The following is a 19892-nucleotide window of genomic DNA, read 5'->3' as shown; positions in this document are numbered from 1 at the left end:
CCCTCTGCTCACAGCCCCTCCTGATCCCCTTTCCCCTCCTCCTCTACCCCCCGCCTCCCTCTCCTCAGAGCCCCTCCTGATCCCCTTTCCCCTCCTCCTCTACCCCCGCGTCCCTCTCCTCACAGCCCCTCCTGATCCCGTTTCCCCTCCTCCTCGACCCCCCTCCCAATCCCCTCTCCTCAGAGCCCCTCCTGATCCCCTTGCTCCACCTCCTCTACCTCCCGCCTCCCCCCAATCCCCTCTCCCCACCTCCTCTACCGGCAGCCGCCCTCCCCAGTCCCGATTTCCTCTCCCACAGCCCCAGTGCCTCTCCTGCCCCGCTCAGCCACAGCTCCGCCCCGCGATTTGGCCTCAGCCACGGGCCGGCCGGTCGGCCGTCACTCACTTCCCCGCCAGGTCCTTGTGAGAGCCGCTGGAATTCATTAGCTGGGCCAGCTCCTGCCTCACCACAGCCGCCATCTTCCTCCGCCCCGACAGACAAGGAGGAGACACAGTCCTCCAGCTACAGGCGAGAGGGAACCCACCCGGTCCCTTTGTATCATAGAGGAGCAACGGCTAGAATGGCCCCTGTCCCTGGGAAAAGGGTCACATGACCCTGTCTCCTGTCCCGAAGGTTGCCTGCTTCCAGCCAGGCGCAGCCTCTCTGGGTGGGGGATGCCAATCGCGGGGCCCGCCGCTGAGGCGGGAGTGGGTTCGCACCCTGACTACACGAGAGGAGGCAGCAGAGCCTCTACCTGGGAGAGGACCGTCAGCCCCCTTCTCCCTCTCCGGGTCCACGACTACTGGTTCTGAGCTGTTATTTCCCCCCCGGCCGCACCCCATTTGGCGAGGGGGCCAGTCCGAGAGTTGCACTCCCTGGTTCAGACGCTGGGCCTGGAAAAGCAGGGGCTCCTGTCTGATGCACTCATATGGACCCGGGGGGGAAGGGGCGAGGGAGTGAGTTGTCTCCTTCCCATGGGGTCGCTCTGCCGGAAAAGGAAGGACGCAGGGCTAAGGACTGATTAATAGAACGTGTATAGCTCTGTTTCCTTCCACACTGTTTTGCTGGTCAGCTCTATTTCAATGGTGTAATAACCTGTCTATCATACAAATGTTATCAGAAGATTTCAGACAGTGCAGTATTTATTTTCCTTTTCTATTTTTTTGTATAGAGTTTATGATAGATGGAAAAGCAGACAATCATACTTTCCCTATTTTAATGGTTATTAGATAGCAACTGTGAAAAAGCAGGGCAGGGGGTGGGAGGTAATAGGGGCCTATATAAGAAAAAGTCCGCCAAAACGGGTCTATCCCTTTTAAAAACAGGACATCTGATCACTCTACCTATTTTACCAATATATAATTGAGGTTCAGTGATGTGTATGTCAGAAGAGCTAAGCACCCACCTCTCCACTTATTTTAAGAGAAGTGGAGTGCTGGGTGCTCCATTTACTTAAATGAGTGACAACACTTATGCCAGGGGCTGGCCACAGGATAGTTGTTTTCAGGATTGGGCTTCAGCTGGGATCATGAAAACAGATAAGGAAGTTTATTTTTTTTATTCATGCACTAACACTAACATTTGAATTGCAAACACTGCAGAGAAATGTTTCAATGAAGACAAAAACAATATGTCAATTAGGTTAAATCATTTCAGTTAGGATTTCACTAAATTTTAAATTTATACAGTTAGACACTTAAAACTGAGGAAATGTCAAGGTTGCACAATCTTAACAATTTTCCTCTCCAGTACAATAATTAATGACATGGTCATATACAATTTATAAAATAATATATCGTGCTTTCCCCTGTAACCTTTAATGTGTATTTTGTATGGTGTACAGTGAAAGATGCTCCACAGCAGCCATTTCGCATTTTCCCCATGTTTATGTACATATAGTTTCATGGTCTCTTTGTCAGTTAAGTGCAGATCAAATGGGCATGAAAAAGCATTGCTCCTGGTTCCAGTCTTCTCAATTAACTCTTCAATTTTCTCACTCTTGTGCTTTACTGTGGAAATTTCTAGGGTGTGGAGGTGGAAAGCCACTCTGAAAGCTGTCGAGCAAGGTAAATTGTGCTATAGCATATTTAGCAAATCACAATGCAAACGACCGAGAAGTAAACAGAGGAGGTGAGAAAAATGCATCCACTGTGTTATAAGGTATTGAATGTTTACAGTGGAGAGGAAAATTCCCTTGTTTGCCCACCCCCTACAAATACAGTAAGTGGAGAGTACCTATGATACAGAAGCTGGACAGAATAAGTACATTTCCCTTGCAAGAGGGTGTAGGCCCATGAAAAAATGGCATAGCAATAGGGTACCTCGCACTTGCATAACACCTTTCATCCAAGGAGTATCACCTTCCAAAGTGCTTTCAGAGCTGTTGCCCCATTTTATAGGTGCAGAACTACTTTTTTTTTTAAACAATGTCTTAAACAACAAGGAGTCTGGTGGCACCTTAAAGACTAACAGATTTATTTGGGCATAAGCTTTCCTACGTAAAAAAAACCACTTCTTCAGATCCCTGTTGTTTTTGTGGATACAGACTAACGCAGCTAAGCCCTGATACTTGACTTAAACAGTTCCTCTTCCTAGCTATGGTATCAGCGATGACAGCAGTATAGCAGGGTGGATGAGGTGCGGTTCAGCAGTGCCCAGCAGCCTGCTACGAGGGGAGGTGACCAGGGATGCACTACAATGCATCACCACTGCCAGGGCTCTCCCCGCTGCTCTTCAACCCAGTCAGACTCCGGCTGCACAAACTGCGGCGGAATCCACACGCACAGCCAAGCTCCTCCCTCAGCCTCCCAGCCCGGCCTTCCTCTGCCCCTGACTCCCCTCCCACACTGCGTGGTCCATAGCCCCGCGTTGGGGTGCAGCGCGACGTGATGTAGTGACGCACCCGGAAGCGCCTTGTGGCGCCGCAGGAAAGAAGCGCCGGCCATACAGAGGGGGAGGGGCAGGAGTTGCGCTCGCGCGCTCGCTGGGTGACGCGAATCTGTTGCCAGGGTGTCGCTACGCATTATTATGGGATGTGGCGGTGGAATGGCGCTGGGCGCGTGATTTTGAACAAACACGGAACCTGTCCCTGGTGCTGCCGCTGCTGAGAGCGGAGCGCGAGCCCAGGGGGGAGGAGGGGGCAGCCGCGGCGCGAGCCCGGGGGAGGGGGGAGCGCGAGCCCGGTGAGTGTGAGCGCGGGGGGCCCCTGCGGGGTGGGGGGAGAAGGGAGGGAGCACCAGCCGGAGGGGGAGCCCAGCGTGTCGCCTTTCCTAGCGCCGCCCATGCCCCCTCGGCCGCATCCCCGGGGCCACCCAGCCCGCGGGCTGCCGGGCGCCAGCAGGGACAGGCCGGGGGGCTCCCCGCCGCCCCCCCGCCAGTAGCGCCGGGGCCGATCCCCGGACGGCAGCGCGGTGCGGGCAGCCCCCTGTCAGCGGGCGGCCCAGGCCCGGTCAGCGCCACGGCACAGCCCTGCGCCGCCTCTCCTGGCACCTCAGCGCCTCGGGCCCGGCACCTGCCGGCGGGAGCAGCCCCCCGGCCCCTGCCTGGGCTCGATGGTCTGCTTCATTGCGGGGATCGGGGCGAAGCGACACCGAGAGGCTGGTGCGGTCACCGCTCCCCCGCTGCCCGCCTCTGACGCGGCTGCGTTGGCAGGGGAGGCTGCTGGCCCCCTTCCGCGGGTTGGTGGCCTCTGGGGCTTTCGTGGCATGTGCCGTGGTGTGGGTTTATTTACTCTTTATCCTTTTGTCTGCGTAAGTAAACAGTATCCAGAGACACAGCAGGTTCTGAAAGCGACAAATAAAATTTGATGTGTGACTGTTTGTTATGACAAATATCTTGGCATTTTATAGTAACTTGTATAATAACTAATAGCTTTCTTTATGTGGCTTTGTTAACCATAGAAAATGTTAAAGGATTCAGGAGTTCAAAAGACCTGAGATTCACTCTGGCATGGTTTCTTGGAGCAAAGATCAAAAGGAGAGAAAAGCAGGACTAACAGTTTGGGGCTTTATTACATCAATCTCTTCTTAAAGAAAAATAATCAAATCCATAAATGTATATGGGATTTTCACTTCCCCTGGGTATCTCAATGTATAAATAAGGATGTTTATACATGAGGCAGTGTAGAGTAGAAATGAATAATGAATCATTGCAAAAGTTCATATTAGATATGCATCTCTGAAGTGCACAATGGTATGCTACATCTCAAAATTGCTAGCTCCTGTATTATACTAGTGTTTTTCAAATTTGAGTATGGTAAAACCAATGGCAGCATTATATAGGAAGGTGAATCTATAGATCTGTTTTTTAGATAATGGCTGAAATTAGGTCAAATTTATAACTGGAAATTAAATAGGTAAATTCAGGGGCCTGCCTGAAACCAGTGTATCTGACAACACCCTCCTACTGAAGAGGGGAGGAGGTTCTCTGCTCATTCAGTGTTGAAGCCCTGATAATGTTCCTTCACCTTTGTATGGTTTGGGGACCCTTTGCAGAGGGGGAATAACAGAGCATTCCTTCTTTGGGGTTGAGTATTCTTTCCCATAGTACCATTATATTTGCCTTAGTTTCTGAGGTATTGATAATTTGGCTGTTTACTTTTCCTTTGAGTTGTAACTTTGTCTAGGAGTTCTGTGCCAGTTTTATAGCTTCTGGCACTCTCCTCCCCATACCCCTAAAAGAAGAAAATATAAACCAGTTGGAATCAGATGCAACAGTACTTGTGTCACTTCTCATGCTCCATGACTACCATATGTTGGGTTGTGAAGGAAATTTTCTTGACTCAGATTATCAGTGACCTTGTAGGTCTTTGACCTTCTGCTAAAGTATGAGGTACAGGTCACTTGATCCAAATTATCTGGCTATATCTCACATAATCAGTTCCCTGCCATTGTAGGTGCCTTGAGCAGTGGTGCACCGCAATCCCTCTTATTCTGTGTCTGTATTACATACATTTAGGCTTTGTCTACACTACAAAATTAAGTCAACCTAAGTTAGGTCAAAATACAGCAACAACAGTAATTACTGTGGTGGTTCCTGTCCACAGTATGCCCCCTCTGTCAGTGGTGTGCATCCTCACCAGGAGTGCTTCCACTGACAACTTTGTGGGGCATTGCTAGAGCCCTCAACCCCGGGCTGAGAGCTAACAGGCAACGTAAGTAATGTAATGTCTACACAGACACCGTGTTGCCCTACCTGCATCGATCTAAGCTCTACGCCTCTCAGGAAGGTGAAGTTAATAGTTCTGTGTAATGAGTGACATACATTGGCAGTAGCAACGTTCTAGTATAGACACAAAGTTAGGCTGATGTAAACTGCCTTACGCTGACCTAACTTTACTGCTGACCAATCCTTAGTTTCCTGTACACTGTAATATTTTGGTCTAATTTGGGTTCTTTGGTTTAGTGCAGGGGTAGGCAACCTATGGCATGGGTACCGAAGGCAGCACGCGAGCTGATTTTCAGTGGCACTCACACTGCTCTGGTCCCCTGGTCCAGGGAGCTCTGCATTTTAATTTAGTTTTAAATGAAGCTTCTTAAACATTTTAAAAACCTTATTTACTTTACATACAACAATAGTTTAGTTGTATATTATAGACTTATAGAAAGAGACCATCTAAAAATGTTAAAATGTATTACTGGCACACAAAACCTTAAATTAGGGTGGATAAATGAAGACTCAGCACACCACTTCTGAAAGGTTGCCAACTCCTGGTTTAATGTGTGGGTAGCCTATGATATAAAGGTTAGACTAGGTGATGTGATGTTTCCTTATGGGCTTAAACTCTATGACTTTGAAGAATCTTGTATGTTGGTGACTAGTTGTCTGAAATGCCTTTAGGGGCAGTCCTAGAATTCTTGGCCTGAGAGTAATCAATTTTTTGTTTTTATTTTCATACTTCTTGTTGTGCTCTAACATTTGCTCTATTACAATATTTTATAGTCATGTTTTTTTCATAAGACTGATATTTCCTGATACATTTTATAAAATGGCCCTGGCATTGATGTTTTAGAAGTGTTGAATGGAAAAAACAAAACAAGTAGTTGGATGCCATGGTACAGTAGCCTAGTGTCAGAAGGGCCACTTTCTGTTACTTTGTACTTCCTTACAATCATCTAGAATGTAACGTTTGGGGACGGATCTTAATCTGCTGTGAAATTTTCAAAATGAAAAACCCCCCTCAAATATAACTTGCAGTAAAATATTTCCCCTTTCCCTAAGTGTCAAAATATTTGCCTGAGCTCTTCTCTTTTCCTGCCATCTTTGTATTTTTGTCATAAGGTATAAGTGTATATGTTGGCCAAGGTGACACCAGCTTGGTTCTCTGATTCACAGGTGCTACAAAAGGTTCAGGTTGAGGCTTGTTGTTTAGGAACTCATGTAGCTGACAGCAGCAAGGTGTGCAGCTGTCTCGCGGTCTGCGTGTACAGCGGCTTGTGTTCTTGCTTTTGTGCTAGTTTCAGGGGTAGCATCCATGTAATAACTTGTATTTCTGAAACTCCTACCTCTTCCCCTTCCCCCATTTGGTGTCTGTCACTCACTTCCTTGTCACTCATGAGCAACTCTCCTCCCTTCTCCCTGGGAGGGGGCGGGGTATTGGGGGGGTTAGAGGGATGGGTGCACGGCGAACCCCCACATGCTCGCACACGTGCAGGCAAGAGAGCGCCCTGTCCTCCCCCTGGCCCCCGGCTGTCGCGACCCCTCGCGCAGCCCGGCCAGGTGCGCGGCTGGGAGGGAGCGCGGGCGGGCGGGGCTCCCCGGGGTGGGTGGGTCTGACCGGGCCCGTGGGCGGGGGCTGTGCTTGTTGCCGAGCTGGGATGCGATGGTGATGACGAGGTGAAAATGGCGGATCTTTCGAAATCCAATCCCGGCCCCTGACATACCAGCATCGGCAGCAAAACAGCCCCAGCGGATCCCCCCATCCTCCGCCTACCGCTGCCAGAGGCCGGCCGCCCCCGGCCCCTCTTGCTCCGGGACCAGCCGCGAACCCCTCCCTGCCCCTGCCCAGTCGGAGCTTGGGTTCCTGCTACCGACCCTGCGGCTGCTGCTTCGTCTGAGCCGTGAGACCCCCCCACGCAGCGGCTCGGGCTTGTGCCCCGGGGACGGGGCTGGCCTGGCCGGAAAGGTAATAACAGCAGGGGCTCGGGGTGTGCGGAGGAGAGGGAATTGGGAGCTGCTGCTAAGGCCTAACCCAGCTTGACCTGTGCAGGGGCATCTAAGGTGGTGCCAACAAATGGTGCCAAAGGTGTCATCCTCTAGAACCTGCCTTGACACAACAGGCAGCCCCATGCAGAGAGAAATCTGCCACCTTTTTGGTTTTTAATTTTTATATATATAAAAAAGGATGGAGATGTATTTTAAAGTAGGTGTGGGGATATTATGGCTTTAAAAATAATAAGCAATAGCTTTCTCATGAAGGTAGCGCTACTGATATTCATCCTGGGGGGGCTGTGATAGAGACTGAAACCCTTTTATAAAGTATGGCTACTCCTGGAGTGCGGTGATCATCAACTAATATTTATGTAGTGCAGTTGATCTTTAAAGCCCTAGGCAAGCACTAGCAACCTGCATCCTCTTTACCCTTTGACGGGTGTAAAAGGCCAATGAGATAGTATTATTGCACCATCTTGTTGGTATCAGAATTTGTCAAGGTTTGTTTGTTTTTTAAACCAAATGGTTTTGTTGATGTTTAACTGTTCTGAAAGAATAACCTCATTCATAACTTTAATAGATGTTAATGATACAAAGTAACCTTCAGGGTTATAAACTGGTGTTTAGTCACTGCAAGTTTATGCTTAGGTCCAACAGAAATTTCTGGCCAACATCAACATATCATCTCTGATAACAGAGAGACAAGGTGAGTGACAATATTTTTTGTCATCTCTAATATCACGGGACCAGTACAGCTACCAATCCTGCATACAGATAGCATATGGCATTTTTCTGTAAAGGCAGTTTTGGTCAAGATCTTATCACATTGCCAAATTTACAGAGTTAGGGATTGTGTTGTAGCACTGTTTTGTTTGTGTAGGTGGTACCTGGCTGGGTTAGAACCACCCTTCCAAGCTATGGCAGAGATCCTGAGAGGTGCTGAACACCTATAATTCCTATTGCTTAAGAGTTATGAGGGGCACGCTCCAGACTACAGCCCTAACTGGGCAGTATAAAATGCTTGGGGTGTTTTTATAAGAGTATACTTGATAGTTCAGCTAGGCCCTTAGACCTTTTTAATTACCTCTTTTTATAACTTTCTGAAAAAATCTTTTAGCTTAAAGTTTCTTGTGCATTGTTAAATAGAATTCATCCTATTTTTCTAAAATCTCATACAGTAGAACCTCAGTTACAAACACTTCAGGAATGAAGATTGTCGCTCTGAAATGTTCACAACTCTGTACAAAATACTATGGTTGTGCTTTTGAAAGTTTACAACTGAACAGTGACTTAATACAGTGTTGAAACTTTACTATGCAGAAGAAAAGTGCTGCTTTTAGCCATCTTAATTTAAATGAAACAAACACTAGAGAAGTTTCTTTAATTTTTTGAAATTTTCATTTTTTTAAGTTGTTTACATTTAACACAGTACAGTATTTTTTGTTCTCTGCTGCCTGATTACATACTTCCTGTTCAAAATGAGGTGTGTCATTGACCAGTCAGTTCAGAACTTTGTGGTTCTACTGTACTTGCTGTGAACTTTGTGCTCAGTGATGCCAAGTGCCTTTCACATGTCAGAAAACATTGGCTTAGAAATGTTAAGTACTTTATTCTAAAAGTCTCATAATTCAGTACATGGATTTACCACTTGTTTTTAAACCCACTGAAATATGGAACTCCAGATACACCTGCATGTGTATCTGGAATGCAGTACGTTGAAATGCCGTGTCAACTGGTTAAAAGGAACCAATTAGACTTGTTTTGAATTCTCTGAGCCTTCTTCAGTCTTAACTATCATCCCTCTTCCCTGCTCATGGTGCAACAGCATAGTATTTAGAAGGGTTTGTCCTTAGTAACTCTGAATGAGTTTAAATTGATTGTACTGTACATATTCCGAGGCTTAGGTTTCAGAAGCTATTGCTCCATACAGTGCATGTAAACATGAAGGATTAGTGGAATGCCATAAGAGGAGGAGAAAAGCTGTTAGAGGTTCGGTGCTTCTTCCCCTATCACTTAAAGGCCATGTCTACACTAGCTAGCTTACAGCAGCACAGCTATACTGCTGTAAGATCACTCGTGTAGCCGCTCTATGCCAACAGAAGAGGGCTCCCCCGTTGACATAATAAAACCACCACCACAAGCAACAGCTCTATCGCTGAGTGGTAGTGTGCACACCACTATGCCGGTGGAACCCAGTTGCTCAGAGGGATGTTTTTTCCCCTGACACCTCCAAGTGACATACATTTTGCTGACATAAGTGGTAGCACAGACATGGGCTGACTCTCTTCATGTTTGACTTTTCCTCCTCTGGATTTAAGGTACCATTAGAGCTGGCCTTTGGTAATGGCCCTGCACTTAGTTTTGTCCAGATTAATAACCAGACCAAGAGGTGCCCTGAGTCTGATGGCCTTTGTGATGCTTATAGGCCACTGAACTGCTAAGTTTTTTTCTGCTAAATTTAATATACTAGCACATTCACAACACTTTGTGTATGTAACATTTTTCTGGGTGTGCATACATTGCTTATTAAGGTTGTGAGAGCACCTAGTACTTTAAGTTGTTTGGTATAATGCAAGAAACCAATACAAAACACTTATTACACCTTATTAGTGCGTGGTACAGGTTTGCCATACCAGATCAAACTACTAACAAGGGTCACCACCTGATGCTTCAGAGCAGAGCTTGAATATTTCACCACCTTTTGATAGCCAGGGGTAGAAAAAGCTGGGAATAGAGAAGGTTCTGGGAATTCTTCTGTGGAGATGGGCCTAGAGCCTGATTAGATGCTCCATCTTTTGTTTTAACTGCTGAATGGTAGATAATATATGCCACTTCCTCTAGCTATTGGAAAGATGAGCTTATGGCTAAGGGACTCAGGAGGAGAATGTTCAGTTCTTTGCTCTGTCTTCAGATATGATATGTGAACCCAGGCTAGTCACTTAGTCTCTATGTGTTTCTATTCCCCCTTCTGCAATAAATGGGACATTAACTCTCCTACTTCTCAGGGAGGATACATTTAGTGATATTTGAGGAGCTGAGATTCTATAGGACTGGGCACTGTATGAGCACCTACCTACAGGAACATCTTGTTACTGCTTTCTCTGCTCAAAAGCTCCTGAGAAAAGAAAGAAAAAAATGATTTCCTCCACTAACAGTTTTTTGGGTGGTCCTCTCTTGTGGATAACTTCTATCTACCACTGTTCAAAGTTTTCCAAATCAGCAGTGTAAAACTGATGTGACTCTTGCTTGCACTGCTGTCCACAGGATTCTGAATAGCAGCGGTGAAAATGACTAGAATCTTGTTAATCTGACAGTGCTGGTTATTAAAGCTATGGACAACCACAGATTAAGTCTGCATAGACTCATACCCTTTAAGAGCAGAAGGGACCATCATGATCTAGTTCAAGGGTTCTTAAACTTGATTGCATTGCAACCCCCTTCTGACAGCAAAAATCACTATACAACCCCAGCAGGGGGGACCAAAGCTTGAGCCCACCTGAGTCCCATCACACAGGGTGGGGGAGCCAAAACCTGAGCACCACTTCCCCAGGTGAGGAAGGGGGTCAAAGCTGAAGCCCAAGGGTTTCTGTCCCCGCCGGGGGGTCAGAGCCCTGATGGCCAGGGCTCAATCCCTTGGGCTTTGGCCCCAAGCCCCAGAAAATCTAAGCCAGCCCTGACAATCCCATTGAAATGGGGTCATGACTCACAGTTTGAGAGCCACTGATCCAATCTGACTTCCTACCCATTGCAGGCCACAGAGCCTCACCCACTCACTATGTAACAGACTTCTAACCTCTGGCTGAGTTACTGAAGTCCTCAAATGATGGTTTAACGATTTCAAGTCACAGAGAATCCACCATTTGCACTAGTTTAAACCTGCAAGTGACCCATACCCCAGGCTGTAGAGGAAGGCAAAAAATCCACAGGGTCTCTTGACAACCTAACCAAGGGGTAAATTCCTTCCTGACCCAATATGAGTTAACTTCCTAATGCAACAGTAATGTAGTTTTAAAACCAGTTTTGCTAGTAATTTAAAGGGATACATCTGCATTATATAGCATACTCACCACATATGCACCCCCTGGAGTCAGGGTGTTACAGTTTTTTCTCTGGCATCCTTTGCAGGCCACCTATCTTCGCACATCCCTGAGTTCCAAGGTCTTCTGTGACCTGGTCTTCTGGGCAAGTCACATAAGTTCTAAACCTCTTCTGGGATAACAAAAGTCTACTGAAAAATCCAAGTAAACCTCTAAACTAATGAGTCTTCCACCCACTGAGACTTCACTGAAGTGCTCATACTTGCCCTACTTTTGGGCTTCCCTCCCACAGACACCTAACCTATTCATGCAGAGTTTCTCCCCTGTTGTTTCTTGTTTAGCAGGGTTTTCTCCTACTGCTTCATCTTCCCGGGAACTCTAGCAGCTTCCCCATGGCCTCTCTTATGCTCTTTCTAAGCCTTGCTTTAGGATTCACACCCCCAAGAAACTCTCTATCAGGTTTTTTTTCCCCCTGGAAAAGCATCCTGCCTTTTCTACAATCATTCTCAAAGTCTGCTTATAAGATCTATGTGACTAGTAGCTCATATCTAGTTTTGATCAGGAGGCAATAAAGCATTCACCCAATAGGTATGGAGCCTGCTGCTAATTGAGTTCCACCTCCTCCTCCTCTAGCAGGTGATGGGGATTCACCTTATCACAGTCTGCTTGATATCTAGTCAGTTTTAAAAAAGAGTTTTAGAAGTTTCAGTATTACTCCTATCCCCTAAATTCCTACTGCTAGTCTTTATGGTTTTAATATCAAATTTTACTGTAAAACATTTTCTCTCCCATTTGTTTGAAAGACTAGGAGAAGGAGAGTAACTGATTATACAAGGGAGGAAGTGAAACTGATCACACATAAAGCATGCTAAAGTGGTCAAATGCTCAAGGTAAGCAAGTTGAACAAATAGAAAAAAGCTCTTGTCTGTAATCTTTCAGTTCCACTAATTAGAGGTGTTACTTGTAACAGTAGGTAAAAAAAAAATTCAGACACACATATGATTTTAAGTCTTGTTTCTTTAATATTTTTTTAAAAATGAAATCTTTAATCATGCAGCAATGGCTGATTAGGGAAAGATTCCTACTGGTGTGTGAGCAAATTGATTTTTCAAGCGATGCTTTTGAGGAAGAGAACCACCTGATCCCCCTATAATGAACCTCACTAATGCTGACATGACTTACTAGTTTTCTCATCTTTAGAAATTAAGTATATGAGTCCTGTATTGCCTAATATATCCTATATTGGTGACATTTTATAGTTGATAACTTAAATGCACAAAACTAATGAAATTGTCATGACTCCCACAGTTGCATACCTTACCCATCTTGTATAGATGCAGTCCCTTACTTCAGTATAAGTTCTATTACACATAAAAGCATACATTTAATAACACTGAGAAATACAGAATGATAGATAAGTGTGAGGGAGATGAGTTGAAATTGCCATGAGAGAACCATAACTTTGAATTTTCTGATTCTTGTCTGGTCGCATTTGTTTAACATATGTCTGAGAATGTAAGGGGTGTTTTTTGGCAAAACATTTGTTTAATTTTAGTTTAGTAGTTCGTGGGAATAATTAAAGGAAAAAAACTGGTTCCTTGCTCACTGCGTATTGCAACTGGATAGGATAGGGAGCAGGGACTGTTTTTGTCCTGAAAGAGCCTGCTTTGGCATTGATATTTGATAGGTCTTAATTTCTCTCATGTCACTGTGAAGAACAAAGTCCTCTAGGACAGCAGTTCTCAGCCAGGGTTCTGAGGCCCCCTCGGGGGCTGTGAGCAGGTCTCGGGGAGACTGCCAAGCAGGGCCAACATTAGACTCACTGGGGTCCAAGGTAGAAAGCCCAACCCCCCCACCTCACCTGAGGCTGAAGCTGAAGCTGAAGCCTGAGCAACTTAGCTTCATTGGGCACCCTGTGGCATGGGGCCCTGGGCAGTTGCCCTGCTTGCTACCCCCTAATGCTGGCCCTACCTTTCATATGCAAAAAAAACCAGTTGTTGTAGCACAAATGGGCAGTAGAATTTTTATAGCATATTGGGTGGGGCCTCAGAAATAAAAAGGTTGAGAACCCCTGCTCTGGGACAATACAAACATTTTTTCTACTTGTAACAAAGTGTCTCATATTTTTATTTGAGTGTTGGTTTGTGGAAATAAAATGATACTTTCTCATTTGTTTCATATGATCACTTTTTTTTAAAATCTATTTCTTTGAAAGTGAAAGTGTAACAATGGGGATAATACATATATAAAATCTGCAGATTTTTTGTGGCATTACATTTTCCACTTATTTCTATTAGCCAGGACTAGGTTACAGGTTCATCTTTTGTTTTACTAGATTTTTACTGAAAAAAGGTTTGTGTCTATACAACACACAGAATATTATTTAAAAGGACTACTGCTTTAAGGAATACCTCTGCATGTTCCCTCTTGAGGATTGTACTGCTGAGCTTTGGAAACTTTCTGGAAAGCAGTGCCTATTGGGACAGCTGCATTGAATGTTCAGTGCAGGGGTTATGAAAGTGCTGTGTGGCCCCAGTCACCTCAGTTCCTAGTTCTGTTCAGCTAGTTATGTATTTAGGGGACTTTTTGCTAAAAACATCCTTTTTGGTCATGGGTGATTGGACCACCAAAGATCCAAGAAGAGTGGATACGAAGCATGGATTTAAGTAGTGTGCTCCTGCCCCTTCATGTTTCCAGAGGAAAATATGCACTCACATTGTTTGTGCTGCCTCATTCCTACAATCAACACTTGTTGTGTGGTGCCTTTACACTTGACCACCTGCCACAAATAGGCAACAGAGAGTCGATGGGTATGGCTACACTAGGAATTTCAAAGTGCTGCCGCGGCAGCGCTACGGGAGTGCTGCCGCGGCAGCGCTTTGAAGTGTAAGTGTGGTCGGAGCGGCAGCGCTGGGAGAGAGCTCTCCCAGCGCTGCATGTAAACCACATCCTTTACGGGTGTAGCATGCAGCGCTGGGAGCCGCGCTCCCAGCGCTGCCGCCCTGATTACACTGACGCTTTACAGCGCTGTATCTTGCAGTGCTCAGGGGGGTGTTTTTTCACACCCCTGAGCACAAAAGTTGCAGCGCTGTAAAGAACCAGTGTAGCCAAGGCCTGTGCCTTTCTCACCAAGGACACCTGATGAAGGAGGGCATAGATCACAAACAAGGAAGGAACTCTTGGTTTCCCTTGTGAAGGAACAAAGCAGGGCTGACGTCTTCAAAGACAGGGATGACCCCTGCTGAAAAAATTGGTGTCAGATAGCTTGAGGGCCCTGTGTGTAGTCTCATCAGCAGTAAGTGAGCCTTCCCCTCTTGAAACTTTATTGATGTTAGCAAATGGCTCACAGGCTACAGGAATGACCTGAGTCATACTTGAAACAGTGGGGAACCTGCTGTTCAAGTAGTGGAGCTGTCCTTTCCTAGAGCTCTTCATGACAGACAGCAGTTTTAATTGTCCTCAGTTCTGTTCCAGAACACGTGAGGACAAATCTGGATCACAAATGCATTTCTGTTAAACTGGACGGGAAAAAAATGCTTTATTTGATTCTGTTAGCGATTTAAAAATAAATAACTAAATAAATAAACCAAACTGGACCGTGGCGCAGAGTGTTTGTTCCAGCATGTGCCAGACAGTATTAGAACACAGATCTCCTAGATTTGTCATTGGGGTCTTTGTTTCTTCTAGTGATATCAGTGCCCCTGCTGTCTCAGGAACTCAGTGTTGGGTTGCATTTCAGCCTGGAATTGCACTGTGCCACAGCTTGGATAACAAGACATAGAATAATTCTGTCATCATATGCTCTGTGCAAGGGGACTTTTTAGTGGAAAATGTTTTTTACTTGGTATTATAGTAGATAATAATCCATTTCTACATTCTGGGTGTATGTAATCGATTTTGGGCTACCTATTCTACCTAAAATCTCTCAGTCTATCCTTGTCTTTTATAAAGGTATGTGTCTGCCATCTCAGCATATCACCTGCCAGTGGACAGTTCTATTGCATTCAGCCCTCTCACTATCAAAACATTCCTGAAAGGTGTAGTGAACAGTTCCCCTCTAGTAAGAGATCTTAACCCTGTGCTAACATGTTTGGTGGACTCACCATTTGAGCCCTTGGAAGTGTGCTCTTTATTCCACCTGTTAGAAAAGACAGCCTTTATAATCAGAGTTTCATCTCTGAGCAGAGTGAGTGGCAGGTTTTAATTCTCTCTATTGTATTCCATAGGGACAACTTTGTCCTGCATTGTCATCCAAAATTTATTCTGACACAAAAATGCTATGGTGTATAACAGTCACAGTTGCTCAGGTTTGGGCTAGTAATAGTTGACATTAAAACCTAGGAATTCTGCCACTAAGCTATCACACACACACACAACAACCAATCAACAATAAGATATACTAAGCACAATATTTATTTGTCCCATTCAACACAGTTACAAGCAAACCGTCCAACAAAGCAAGTTTATCTGTCCATGTGTTATGGTCCAAGCATAACATTTAAAAACAATCAGAGACAACTTTGTCCATCCATAAGAAAGTTTCAGTGATCAGTGTCCATCAACACGAGACTACTTTATTTTTGGTTATGCAGTTGTTCTGCAAATTCAACCCACAGGTAACACATTAATAGATAATTTTTTCACATCTTAGCTCATAGTGTTTAATAGCATGCCAGTAGCCATCATTCACTCTATTAATCCAACACTTCACATGCCATCAGCACATTATGGTAATGCCTATACAAATCTCATAAACCTAGAAAATGAATTTATAGAAATGAGATGAAAAAGCAAAGGTTAGTGTCCTGAGAATCTCAAAGCATTTTACACAGGTGGTATGTAAGTTTTTTAGATAGGGAAACAGAATCAGAGAATGATTGCTAAAGGGACAGTATGAAATGTGGACCTATGACTTCTTACATAATGAAGTGAGAATTACCCCCCCCCCCAAAAAAAAAAAATCTAACAGCATAGCTAATCTGGTTCTGAGGATAGCCACTGGAAATAAACTGGTCTCTCATACCAGTATTGGTCTTGTTTTCTGTCAGCATCACTTTTAGGTTTTAATTCAAAAGCAAAGGCTTGGGTTACAAGCGCTGCAAAGGGTTTGGTTTTTTGTTTAAACAATTCCATCGGAATAAAAGTTTGCTGTTAGTCTTCACTTTTATAAAACCTGTATTTGAGGGTAAGTGGGACCCCACAATGTCCTCCTAAGTGACTTGTCCAAGGTCACATAGTGAATCAGTGCTCGGTGGAAACAGCTTAAGTCTCCTGATGCCCAGCTCCCTGGTCTAACCATTAGAAAACATTGCATTCGCTATTTGTTTCCCAAAAAGAAAAAGGAACAAAAGTCATTTTTACAACAACTTCAAAACTTTGTAGCTGTGAGTTTTAGGTTCCTTTGCTCCTGTATTGGTCCATTTCACAAGAGGAATAGGGAGAAGGAAGAGTAGTGGACCTTGTGAAATTGAAAGTCAGTTTCAAATTTCCTGTAAATAAGAAGTTACATCTGCTACATGCCTGATGCTGAAAATCATAAGCTGTAAATATTTCACCAGAAGCAATAAAGCAATTAAAATTGCTTGTGATCCTCCTGATAAATGTGTCTTACAGCATTATAAAAGGAAGACATAGCACATTATCTTCCCTTATTTCACATATTTTCAGTGTTACCACTTGCAGTTGCATAATAACTAGAAGACAGATATGCAGTGGAATAAATAATTATGAATCCAGCAATAATTATCTCTCTCTTTATAGAAGTAGCACAGTTTTTGGTGATAAAAGTGAATTTTCAAAATGCTTAGCAGTTTATTGCTAATGATAGAAAGATAACTGATGTATGATAGATGTTAGAAAATTCTTTTTAAACAATTAATATGCGGTGTTCCATTTCTGACATATGAAGCCTCCTTGACTTTTTTAAATAAATGCTTAAATGTGACCTCCACACTATTCAAAAATTACAGAAATAAAATTCTTGGATTTGGAATACTGTTGTGCTTGAAGTGTGTGTGTGTGCATGTGTGTCTGTTTACACACATACCTGTCACAGACAAAAATAAAAGACCACAAAACTCCTAATTAAAATCAGGTTAATTTAAAAATTACATTATATAAATCAATGAGGCCTGTAAGTTTCTAGTGAAGTGTAATTAGTCATTTATTTTCTTATGATCTGTTTGCCTTCACTTGTAATCTGATGTGAATTCCATACATAATGTGGAGATGGGCAGGCATCTTACTTGTATTTTGTTTTTAAACCTATACCTGCTCATATTTAGTGTACTGAATTGTTGGGGCACCTTTCACTGTGTATTAAAAATACTCCTATGGTTAAGGGAAGATTCTGTTACTCATGTCAAGCACCAGTTAGGGAACTTAAATATAATCCTTTAGGTATTTGTAATATTACTGTCACCAGGCTATTTAGGCACCAACTGTTTAATGTCTTTGTGGGTAATATTAGATTGTTTTTATTTCATCATGAAGGATAAAGGGGAGACAACTCTTCCTAGTGACTAGAGCAGGGGATTGGGAGTCAGGCCTTCTAGTTTTGTGAATCATGTGCAATGAGATTGTAGGCATCTTATCTATCTTTAATGCCTCAGTTTAATCCATGTGTAAAGTGGGTATAATATTTACATTACTCCTGAGGATGTTGTCATATTTGGTAGAGCACGTTGCGATCCTCAGCTAAAAGAGCCTTTTTATTTGCAAATTACTGCAATTATTAAATCCTTATTTTCATCTCACCTGTGTTGTACTGAGATTCTTCTCCTTGTCCTGAGCTCTGTTCAGGATCTGGGAATAGTAAGATAGGACTTGAGTTTCCTAGATATAATAGATTAGTTAAATTGAAGTAACAGCCTTAACAGTACCTAATTGCCATTCATGCCTTTTGGAAATTCCCCCCCTCAAATGTGAATGTGTTGCAATTATTTTTGTTTAGTTTCCTCTGTTTTTAAGACCAGGATTCAGCTAATGATGGAATAACAATATGTTGCATAAGACGCATCCGGAATTATCTTCTTACTAGGAGGTACTTTTCCATACAATATTATCACCTGTTTTTTGGCAATACAGTGCCCCATTAAAATCTGTGTTGTAAGTATTCTATTCCCTGAAGTAAGACTCTGCAAAGTAAACTATAAAATGCAGTTTAACTGCTTATGGATCAGCGCTCTTAAGATACACCAATAACATACTATGTGATTATTACACAACATGCTATATAAAGTCCTACTAAAATTTGTAGCTTAAGTATTCTGTTTATTGCAATGGACCTTTGTACAGTAACAATAATGCTTAGATGCACTCCTGCTGAAATTACTGTGTAGGGCCTGATCTTGAGAGGTGCTGAGTGTAGCAATTCCCATCTGAAATCAGTGTGACTTGTGTATGCTCCCTGCCACTCGGTATCAGGCCCAGAGGGGCAGCTGAAACGTTTCTTGTTCCAAAGTGTGTGTTTAATGTGATATTGTCATCCGTTCTGAAATCTTCCACTGCTTGGCACTAAAGGGGCACTGTAAACTTAAGCATCATATTCTAAATAAACTTCTTTGCCTTGGTTATCCTTGAGGTAATTAAAATGAAACAATTTTTATATCTACTTTACCCCATTTATGTTCTTCATTTTTGCAGTTCTCTCATTTTGGATAATGAAAATCAGTGAAGATGGATTCACGATTATAGTTTTTCACTTTCTTAGAGAAATGTTCTTAGTGGTGTAATGTTTGGGTTTCAAAAGCTGCAGAGGAATGTTGTGTATCTAAAAGCTGTTTTCACAGTTATTTTAGTTGTGCGGCTATTTCTGTGGGTTCTCACTATTTACATGTGAATGTTGGGTCAAATTTAAGGTGAGAATCTGTAATGAAGTCCAATATATATTTGATTGGATGATTTGAGTGTAGAGAAGCATAAGGCTGACTATATGGACATTTTCAACATGTGTTTATTGATATTGCCCATCATTGCTGGGTCTTTTTTTCAGTTTCTGTGAAACTGCATAAAATCGACCAAAAGCTGGCATGAAACCAAAAGAGGGGTCAAAGACTAACAGCTTTTCCTTTACTTTTACACAGGAGCCTGTTGTGAAATTAGAATATGGTTTCCAATTTAAAATTAAACCTTCTAACTATTCTTACAGTGTTTTATTGGAGTGAATGGTGCATGCATCCAATTCCTTTCTGCTCAATGTAATATTTAATATTTGTGTCATAAATGGCAAATGTTTTTAAGGTTTTCATGTTAACGTAATTGTGCAGCCTAAAACCATTTTTTGTAATTAAAAGTGGGGGAGGGAGAGAACAAAAGAAACATGGGTATTTAAGCTAATTTGTAACTTGTTTTCTTGGTAACCCCAGGGTTATCTTATTTATCAAGTTGCCCACTGACAACTTGTTGCTGCCTTCCTAAGCAGGACAAGCCATACATTAGCCAAAAGCCATGTACGTCGGGGGCATTTTTCTTCTTCAGATCTGTGAAGTGTTAATTAACCAGCTTGGTACAGTACTTTATATCTATATAGCTATCTACAAACAGTAACCATGGCTAGGGCTACGATTTTGTGACTAAGGCCACGTCTACACTACGGGATAAAATCGAATTTGCTAAAATCGGTTTTATAAAACTGATATTATAATTTCGATTTCATGCGGCCACACTAGGTACAGTAATTTGGCGTTGTGCGTCCATGCTCCGAGGCTAACGTCGATTTCTGAAGC

At 43.5% G+C, this 19892-nt stretch overlaps 2 protein-coding genes across 7 annotated transcripts in view; one reads left to right on the top strand and one right to left on the bottom strand.

Annotated features, from left to right (window-relative positions):
* The window catches only part of COPS4 (COP9 signalosome subunit 4), a 17683-nt gene extending 17026 nt beyond the window's left edge, over positions 1 to 657 (bottom strand). Inside the window, exon 1 of one of the 2 annotated variants that reach the window (XM_032785692.2) lies at positions 386 to 657. In XM_032785692.2, coding sequence (XP_032641583.1) covers positions 386 to 459 — 74 coding nt within the window. In that variant the 5' untranslated portion in view covers positions 460 to 657. The remainder of the gene's footprint in view (positions 1 to 385) is intronic. The other variant, XM_032785694.2, reaches the window with a different exon arrangement.
* A 2333-nt stretch (positions 658 to 2990) lies between these two features.
* LIN54 (lin-54 DREAM MuvB core complex component) overlaps positions 2991 to 19892 on the top strand; it is a 69255-nt gene continuing 52353 nt past the window's right edge. For 2 of the 5 annotated variants that reach the window (XM_075066111.1, XM_032785703.2), the window contains exon 1: positions 6778 to 7103. The gene's annotated coding sequence lies outside the window, so the exon portion shown is untranslated. Of the gene's footprint in view, positions 3163 to 6777; positions 7104 to 19892 lie in introns of those variants that run through there. The other 3 variants (XM_032785704.2, XM_032785701.2, XM_075066110.1) reach the window with 2 other exon arrangements.

Source organism: Chelonoidis abingdonii, chromosome 5 (assembly GCF_003597395.2).
Source record: "Chelonoidis abingdonii isolate Lonesome George chromosome 5, CheloAbing_2.0, whole genome shotgun sequence".
In the NCBI taxonomy this organism is placed as follows: Eukaryota; Metazoa; Chordata; order Testudines; family Testudinidae; genus Chelonoidis; species Chelonoidis abingdonii.
The sequence above is the reverse complement of the archived record's forward strand: the minus strand, read 5'-3'. Positions and strand labels throughout refer to the sequence as shown.